Source organism: Oncorhynchus tshawytscha, linkage group LG13 (genome assembly GCF_018296145.1).
Source record: "Oncorhynchus tshawytscha isolate Ot180627B linkage group LG13, Otsh_v2.0, whole genome shotgun sequence".
Classification (NCBI taxonomy): Eukaryota; Metazoa; Chordata; class Actinopteri; order Salmoniformes; family Salmonidae; genus Oncorhynchus; species Oncorhynchus tshawytscha.
Genome location: NC_056441.1, coordinates 41,915,985 through 41,925,900, shown reverse-complemented (window position 1 = coordinate 41,925,900; position 9,916 = coordinate 41,915,985). Strand labels below are relative to the sequence as shown.

The 9,916-nt window shown below is 41.9% G+C and overlaps 1 protein-coding gene across 1 annotated transcript; it reads left to right on the top strand.

Annotated features, from left to right (window-relative positions):
- The first annotated feature begins 8,661 nt into the window (after positions 1-8,661).
- On the top strand, positions 8,662-9,644 carry LOC121839067 (TGF-beta receptor type-2-like). The gene is made up of 2 exons (XM_042295741.1): positions 8,662-8,817; positions 9,013-9,644. The coding sequence occupies exons 1-2, from the start codon at positions 8,752-8,754 to the stop codon at positions 9,271-9,273; spliced, it is 327 nt and encodes a 108-aa protein (XP_042151675.1). The 5' UTR covers positions 8,662-8,751; the 3' UTR covers positions 9,274-9,644.
- The last annotated feature ends 272 nt before the right edge of the window (positions 9,645-9,916 follow it).

The following is a 9,916-nucleotide window of genomic DNA, read 5'->3' as shown; positions in this document are numbered from 1 at the left end:
TGAGTTATTTAAGTTGACTGAAATCCTAGTATCTACTATAATGCCGATAGTGTACTAGAAAATAACCATTACAAAGTACTGTATGATGAATACAAGTAATACCACATTCCTATGTGCATGAGGGGTACTGTATGTCTGTGGGTTTACATTGGTCAAATTGTATTGTTAGGTGTTACTGTACTGTTGGAGCTGGGAACATAAGCATTTATTTATCTTATCGTATTGTTAGGTGTTACTGTACTGTTGGAGCTGGGAACATAAGAATTTATTTATCTTATCGTATTGTTAGGTGTTACTGTACTGTTGGAGCTAGGAACATAAGCATTTATTTATCTTATCGTATTGTTAGGTGTTACTGTACTGTTGGAGCTAGGAACATAAGCATTAATTTATCTTATCGTATTGTTAGGTGTTACTGTACTGTTGGAGCTAGGAACATAAGCATTTACTCGCTATACCCGCGATAACATCTGCAAAATATGTGTACACGACTGACAAAGCCTGATTTGACTTCAGATATACTCAGGTGGTGGCATGCTTTCTCTAACCACAGGGTACAGTTGAACAGGAATCTCTAGAATGAGTCATTGCAACAAACACAAGACTGGGGTAAGCACAGTAACTTCTAAACAGGTCAGGCTTTGAACCAGGAAACCAGACTGAGACCTGATGGTTAATGGCACGAGAGAGAGAGAGAGGCTGGCAATGTAGTCTACACCTATGGAAACCCATGTCTGAGCTGCCAAAAATGTACTGTATCAACATTACAAACCAGCAAGAGGAAGTCGATGGTGAACTACAGAGTGAGAATGTTGAGACATTTTCTTGATTCACTTGCTCAAAACAAATCAAACTGAAGTTGTCAAATGCCCCCGAATACAACAGGTTTAGACCTTACAGTGAAATGCTTACTTACAAGCCCTTAACCAACATTGCACTTTCAAGAAATATACACGTTTAGAAAAGATTGACTAAATAAACTAAACAAAAACAAAGTAACACAATAAAATTAAAAATAACGAGGCTGTATACAGGGGGTACCGGTACCGAATCAATGTGCGGGGTACAGATGAACTGTTCACCATTCTTATGGCTTGGGGGTAAAAATAGGTTAAGGAAACATTTTGGACCTAGGCTCCGGTATCGCTTGCCGGGAGTAGAGAGAACATTCTATGACTCGGGTAGCTGGAGTCTTTGACAATTTTAGGGCCTTCCTCTGACACCGCCTGGTATAGAGGCCCAGGATGGCAGGAAGCTGGCCCCTAGTGATGTACTGGGCCGTAAGCACTACCCTCTGTAGCGCCTTGCAGTCGAATGCTGAGCAGTTGCCATATCAGGCAGTGATGCAACCATGCTCTCGGTGGTGTAGCAGAATAACTTTGAGGATCTGAGGACCCATGCCAAATCTTTTCTCCTGATGGGGAATAGGCGTTGTTGTCTTCATGACTGTCTTGGTGTTTTCGATCTTGATAGTTTGTTGTTGATGTGGACACCAAGAAACTTGAAGCTCGACCGGCTCCACAACAGCCCTGTCGATGTGGTAGGGGTGTGCTTGGCCCCTCCTTTCCTGAAGCCCATGATCAGCTCCTTTATCTTGATCACGTTGAGGGAGAGGTTGTTGTTCTGCCACCACACTGCCAGGTCTCTGACCTCCTCCCTATAGGCTGACTCATTGTTGTCGGTGACCAGGCCCTGTTGTGTCGTCGGCTAACTTAATGATGGTGTTGTAGTCGTGCTTGGCCACACAGTCGTGGGTGAACAGGGAGTACTGGAGGGGAATCAGCACACACCCTGAGGGTCCCTATGTTGAGGGATCAGCGTGGCAGATGTGTTGTTGACTACCCTTGCCACCTGGGGGTGGCCCGTCAGGAGGTCCAGGATCAAGTTGCAGAGGGAGGTGTTTAGTCCCAGGGTCCTTTAGCTTAGTGATGAGCTTTGAGTGCATTATGGTGTTAAACGCTGAGCTGTAATCAATGAACAGCATTCTCACATAGGTGTTCCTTTTGTCCAGGTGGGAAAGGGCAGTGTAGAGTGCAATAGAGATTGCGTCATCTGTGGATCTGTTGGGGGCGGTATGCGGGTGGAGTGGGTCTAGGGTTTCTGGCATTGATGGTGTTGATGTGAACCATGACCAGCCTTTCAAAGCACTTCACGGCTACAGACGTGAGTGCTACAGGTCGTAGTCATTTAGGTTTCTTTAGCATTCTTGGGCACAGGGACTATGGTGGTCTGCTTGAAACATGTAGGTGTTACAGTCTCGATCAGGAACAGGTTGAAAATATCAGTGAAGATACTTGCTAGTTGGTTAACACAGGCTCTGAGTGTTTAAAGGTCTTACTCACATCGGCTACGGAGAGTGTGATCACACAGTCATCCCGGAACAGCTGGTGCTCTCATGCATGCTTCATGTTACTTGCCTTGAAGCTTCACATATAAGTCATTTAGCTTGTCTGGTAGGCTTGAATCACTGGGCAGCTCACGGCTGGTGTTTCCTTTGTAATCCATAATAGTTTGCAAGCCTCCCACATCTGTAGTAGGATACAATCTTAGTCCTGTATTGACACTTTGCCTGTTTGATGGTTCGTTCGAGGGCATAGTGGAATGTCTTATAAGCTTCGGATTAGTGTCCTGCTCATTGAAAGCGGCAACTCTACCTTTTAGCTCAGTGCAGATGTTGCCTGTAATCCATGGCTTCTGGTTGGAACATGTACGTACGGTCAATGTGGGGACAACGTCATCGATGAAGCCAGTGACTGATGTGGTATACTCCTCAATGCCATTGGATGAAAATCATGAAACATATTCCAGTCTGTGTTAGCAAAACAGTCCTGTAGCTTAGCATCTGCGTCATCTGACCACTCTGATGTATGATGTATCTCGATGTGTCAATTTGTCAGTTATCATAAAAGGTGATTTCTTCATTAACAGTTCTAATACAGATATGTGAGTCAATAGGAAAGTGATATCTGCTTTAAAAATACTTTATAACATCATTAACTGACCTCAACTGAACAGGTCATTCTCATTTACAGTTGAAGTCGGAAGTTTGCATACACTTAGGTTGGAGTCGTTAAAACTCGTTTTTCAATCCTTGCACAAATTACTTGTTTACAAAATATAATTTTGGAAAGCCGGTTAGGACATCTACTTTGTGCATGACGCAAGTAATTTTCCAACAATTGTTTACAGACAGATTATTTCACTTATAATTCCCTGAATCACAATTCCAGTGGGTCAGAATTTTACATACACTAAGTTGACTGTGCCTTTAAACAGCTTGGGAAATTCCAGAAAATTATGTCATGGCTTTAGAAGCTTCTGATGAGCTAATTGATCATTTGAGTCAATTGGAGGAGTACCTGTGGATGTATTTCAAGGCCTACCTTCAAACTCAGTGCCTCTTTGCTTGACATCATGGGAAAATCAAAAGAAATCAGCCAAGACAGAAAAACAATTGTAGACGTTCACAAGTCTGATTCATCCTTGGGAGCAATTTCCAAATGCCTGAAGGTACCACGTTCATCTGTACAAACAATAGTACACGAGTATAAACACCATGGGACTACGTAGCCGTCATACCGCTCAGGAAGGAGACGCGTTCTGCCTCCTAGAGATTAACATACTTTGGTGCGAAAAGTGCAAATCAATCCCAGAACAACAGCAAAGGACCTTGTGAAGATGCTGGAGGAAACAGGTACAAAAGTATCTATATGCACAGCAAAACGAGTCCTATATGGACATAACCTGAAAGGCAGCTCAGCAAGGAAGAAGCCACTGCTCCAAAACCGCCACAAAAAAGCCAGACTACAGTTTGCAACTGCACATGGGGACAAAGATCGTACTTTTTGGAGAAATGTCCTCTGGTCTGATGAAACAAAAATAGAACTGTTTGGCCATAATGATATGTTTGGAGGAAAAAGGGGGAGGCTTGCAAGACGAAGAACACCATCCCAACCGTGAATCACGTGGGTGGCAGCTTCATGTTGTTGGGGGTGCTTTGCTGCAGGAGGGACTGGTGCACTTCACAAAATAGATGGCATCATGAGGGAGGAAACTTATGTGGATATATTGAAGCAACATCTCAAGACATCAGTCAGGAAGTTAAAGCTTGGTCGCCCATGGGACTTCCAAATGGACAATGACCCCAAGCATACTTCCAAAGTTGTGGCAAAATGGCTTAAGGACAACAAAGTCAGGGTATTGGAGTGGCCATCACAACGCCTTGACCTCATAGACAATTTGTGGGCAGAACTGAAAAAGCGTGTGCGAACAAGGAGGCCTACAAACCTGACTCAGTTACACCAGCTCTGTGAGGAGGAATGGGCTTATTGAGGGAATTTTGACCCAAGTTAAACAATTTAAAGGCAATGCTACCAAATACTAATTGAGTGCACAGTGGGGCAAAAAAGTATTTAGTCAGCCACCAATTGTGCAAGTTGTCCCACTTAAAAAGATGAGAGAGGCCTGTAATTTTCATCATAGGTACACTTCAACTATGACAGACAAAATGAGAGAAAAAATCCAGAAAATCACATCGTAGGATTTTTAAAGAATTTATTTACAAATTATGGTGGAAAATAAGTATTTGGTCAACTACAAACATGCAAGATAACTGGCTCTCACAGACCTGTAACTTCTTCTTTAAGAGGCTCATCTGTCCTCCACTCGTTACCTGTATTAATGGCACCTGTTTGAACTTGTTATCAGTATAAAAGACACCTGTCCACAACCTCAAACAGTCACACTCCTAACTCCACTATGGCCAAGCTGTCTAAGGACACCAGAAACAAAATTGTAGACCTGCACCAGGCTGGGAAGACTGACTCTGCAATAGGTAAGCAGCTTGGTTTGAAGAAATCAACTGTGGGAGCAATTATTAGGAAATGGAAGACATACAAGACCACTGATAATCTCCCTTGATCTGGGGCTCCACGCAAGATCTCACCTCGTGGGGTCAAAATGATCACAAGAATGGTGAGCAAAAATCCCAGAACCACACAGGGGGACCTAGTGAATGACCTGCAGAGAGCTGGGACCAAATTAACAAAGCCTACCATCAGTAACACACTACGCCGCCAGGGACTCAAATCCTGCAGTGCCAGACGTGTCCCCCTGCTTAAGCCAGTACATGTCCATGCCCGTCTGAAGTTTGCTAGAGAGCATTTGGATGATCCAGAAGAAGATTGGGAGAATGTCATATGGTCAGATTAAACCAAAATAGAACTTTTGGTAAAAACTTAACTCGTCGTGTTTGGAGGACAAAGAATGTTGAGTTGCATCCAAAGAACACCATACCTACTGTGAAGCATGGGGGTGGAAACGTCATGCTTTGGGGCTGTTTTTCTGCAAAGGGGCCAGGACGACTGATCCGTGTAAAGGAAAGAATGAATGGGGCCATGTATCGTGAGATTTTGAGTGGAAACCTCCTTCCATCAGCAAGGGCATTGAAGATTAAACGTGGCTGGGTCTTTCAGCATGACAATGATCCCAAACACACCGCCCGGGCAACGAAGGAGTGGCTTCGTAAGAAGCATTTCAAGGTCCTGGAGTGGCCTAGCCTGTCTCCAGATCTCAACCCCATAGAAAATCTTTGGAGGGAGTTGAAAGTCCGTGTTGCCCAGCAACAGCCCCAAAACATCACTGCTCTAGAGGAGATCTGCATGGAGAAATGGGCCAAAATACCAGCAACAGTGTGTGAAAACCTTGTGAAGACTTACAGAAAACGTTTGACCTCTGTCATTGCCAACAAAGGGTATATAACAGTATATTGAGATAAACTTTTGTTATTGACCAAATACTTATTTTCCACCATAATTTACAAATAAATTCATTAAAAATCCTACAATGTGATTTTCTGGATTTTTCCACCTCATTTTATCTGTCATAGTTGAAGTGTACCTATGGTGAAAATTACAGGCCTCTCTCATCTTTTTATGTTGGAGAACTTGCACAATTGGTGGCTGACTAAATACTTTTTTTGCCCCACTGTATGTAAACTTCTGACCCACTGGGAATGTGATGAATGAAATAAAAGCTGAAATAAATCATTCTCTCTACTATTATTCTGGCATTCCACATTCTTCAAATAAAGTGATGATCCTAACTGACCTAAGACAGGGAATTTTTACTAGGATTAAATATCTGGAATTGTGGATTGCTGAGTTTAAAAGTATTTGTCTGAGGTGTATGTAAACTTCTGACTTCAACTGTAACTCACTTGTTTTGCATGAGCATTTCTCAGAAATATACCCAGTTAGTGTTAAAAACTAAATAAATAAAAAAATCTCAAACCACCATCTACATTCTCTTGTCTTGTTGTCGTCTCATTCATTGCAGAGTTTAATGTTAGGTTGGTTGACTTGAAAAAAGTTTCTCTCTTAAACCAATATTGACCATTCCTTCCTTTTTAGCAAACACTGCTTGTGTGGAGACCACAAAATGACCTTAAGTGTGGACTTAGCATGGGAGCCTATAAATGGGAGCCTATAAAAAAAAACAACGAAATTGTTTATCGTCTTATTCGAAAACAATAGCTCCCAAAATAGCTCCCAAAATATGCCTTATGTTGATATGGCATATGTTTTCGAAATAAGACAATAAACAATTTTGTATTTTTTTTTATAGGCTCCCATTACACAACCCTGAAACTGTTTACATTTTAGCAGATGCTCTTATCCTGAGCGACTTACAGTAGTGATTGCATACATTTTCCCCCGTGGGAATCAAACCCACTACCGTGGCATTGCAAGCACCATGCTCTACCAACTGAGCTACACGGGACAAAAAAAGAAAGAACCTCTATTCCTTTACTCGCTTGAATAATGACAGATGGGTGGGCGGGTGGGTGTACTTTTGCTAAAACACTGAAACGAGGGAAATCTTCTTGTCAAAAACAGGAAGCTCTTGCCTGTAGAGTCAGCTGTTGGCTCAAGCCGTGACCTAGCATCCGATTCCTGTCTGTGTTCATCTGGACTTCCTGTGAGGCCTCTCTTCTGGGCAGGGACTGTGCGTTTCTCATCTGTCAGCCAGAATTCAGTTGAACAGTATTACAGTACTGTACAGGGAAATAACTGATCAGCTTTAAAGTTCCAATACAGCCATTTTTATCTCAATATCAAATAATTTCTGGGTAACAATTTAAATTTGACCTTTATTTAACTAGGCAAGTCAGTTAAGAACAAACTCTTATTTTCAATGACAGATTAGGAACAGTGGGCAGAACGACAGATTTTTAACTTATCAGCTCAGGGATTTGATCTTCCAACCTTTCGGTTACTAGTCCAACACTCTAACCACTAGGCTACGTGCCGCCCCATTTAAATACCTTACTTCAATTAAAATGGTCAAAAATAAACAAAAATTGCTTCTTAGCAAAGAGCAATTTCTCCAGCAAGAATTTAGCTAGGACTGTCTGGGAGTCATCTGACTGAGGTGGGGAAAACTGATCATTAGCTGTTATTGGCAGAGAGATTTGGAACTCTTTCTTATTGGTCTATTAACTAATTTACCACCTGGTGATGTCCTCAGGCAGGCCAAAACTCCATCCCATCACAACAGGCTGAAGTTTCAAGCAGCTCTTACACAAATTCACCTTGGTTATACATGAAATATAAATATAACACACGAAAATCACATTTCTGACTGCTGGGCCTTTTGACTCCGCTTACATAACAGGTCATTGTTTTGATTGATTGTGTTGTGAGATGGTAAAGGTTTTCATTATGATCCATATACTATTTCCATGTCTTCATTCTATTCACGATGGCAGTACTAAACGAATGCAAAAGTGAAACAGTCGTCTCAGTACAGTACAGCTATTCATTGTGGATGTATTTCTTAATGCCACAGTGCCATTGCCCCCAAATAACCCTGTTGTTTTCAGTTGGCTCTATCTCATGTCTGTTTAATGTTATTTTCCAATAATGTTTTTGCAATATGGAGCTATTGAGGATAATTTACTTACTGGCATACCATTTATTTTGCGTCGGAAATCTGGAAAATGACTTTTAGTTTCATTTAGCGCTTGGTTCTTACACAGAATTTGTCAGACTACTTTAGGTACCAAATTTGGCCTTCCTGAAACAAATGTTTTTATACGAGAACTCCACTCTTCAAAGTGAACTTGAGTTTGATTTGTTGCTCTACCCAAAGGACAGATCAGATCAATGTAAAGATAAATAGTTCTCTGCAAACCGTTGACTAAAGTTTCCAGACTGCATCATCCCAAGCCAACTCTTTGAAATTCTGCCTTGAGTAAACTTTATTTGTGCATGGGGTTTGACGAGCATCTTGGATGCCGCGTTATAAGATAGCTGACACTGAGCCAACGCTGAGTTGGTGAGTTGTTTCAAGCACATTCTCACTGAGATCTAATGCAATAATATTGACCGTTTCTCTCAGACAGGGTTTCCCTGGCCCCTGATCCTATAAACCTGAAACATATGTATATTTTGACCTCTGTATCTCTCTGTTCATGTATATGTATATGATATGATACTTTATTGTCCACTTTCATGGAAAATCATTTAGTGAGGCCAGGGCTACATTTGAATATTCACAAAACAGTACCATGTTCTGTGGCTCTGTGTGTGTCTTTATGAACCTACTGTATAAACCTATAATGTATCTTTTGATTTCTGTATCTCTCTGGCTCCTGTTTTAAATGTTCGGCTCTGTGTGTGTTTGTGTACAGAGGTAAAGGACTACGAGCCCCCATTCGGTAAGGTGAGGGAGCACCCGTGTGTGGAGAGTATGAAGGACAGCGTACTCAGAGACAGGGGACGACCAGAGATCCCCAGCAGCTGGATCAACCACCCAGTAAGTAACAAGGCCTGCTTTCATTATGCACAATGCACACATTCTCAGATGGATTATTGCATAATTTCCTTACGCATTTTATTTATTTTTTACAAAAGCTATTTTTTATTAGGGCCAACCTCTCTCTCTCCCGACTCGAGTATCTGTGTACCACTACTGACTGTAAGTCTCTGTGCTCCGCTGCTCCTCCCTCAGGGCATCCAGGTGGTGTGTGGCACGATAGACGAGTGCTGGGACCACGACCCCGAGGCCAGGCTGACTGCACAGTGTGTGGCCGAACGCTTCAATGACATGGAGCACCCAGACAAGCTGTCTGAACGCAGCAACTCAGAGGAGAAGATCCCCCAGGACATCTCTGTGACGGAGTTTGAAGAGATTGAGAAGAAGGAAGTATGCCTCAGAAACTACAATGCCCCTGCCGAGGAGGCTGAGAACTACAATCAACCAAGCAGCTGAGAGAGATTTAAGTGGAGAGTCTCTTTGTATATGCTCCGTTTATTTGTCCTGCTTGTGACTCCAAGGAACAAACAGATTGGCTGTTGTGTGTCATGGATGTAAAAGGGAACAAAACTGAACAATCCAATCAGCAAGGAATTTATCTTTTTTTATTTTTTATATTTACAGCATTTTCTCCAAAGACGGATTAAAGCCATGACTGGACTGGTGAAAATATAAAGCCCTCTTAACTAAATACTGTTCGCACTTTATCAATAGCTATGCATACCAAATGATGTACAGTACCAGTCAAAAGTTGACACACCTACTCATTCCAGGATTTTCCTTTATTTGTACTATTTTCTACATTGTAGAATAATAGTGAAGACATCAAAACTGAATTAACACATATGGAATCATGTAGTAACCACAAAAGTGTTAAACAAATCAAAATATATTTTATATTTGAGATTCTTCAAAGTAGCCACCCTTTGCCTTGATGACAGCTTTGCACACTCTTGGCATTCTCTCAACCAGCTTCATGGAGGTAGTCACCTGGAATGCATTTCAATTAACAGGTGTGCCTTGTTAAAAGTTAAGAAGGAATGCAATTCCACAAACTAACAAGGTAGGGGTGGTATACAGAAGAAAGCCCTATTTGGTA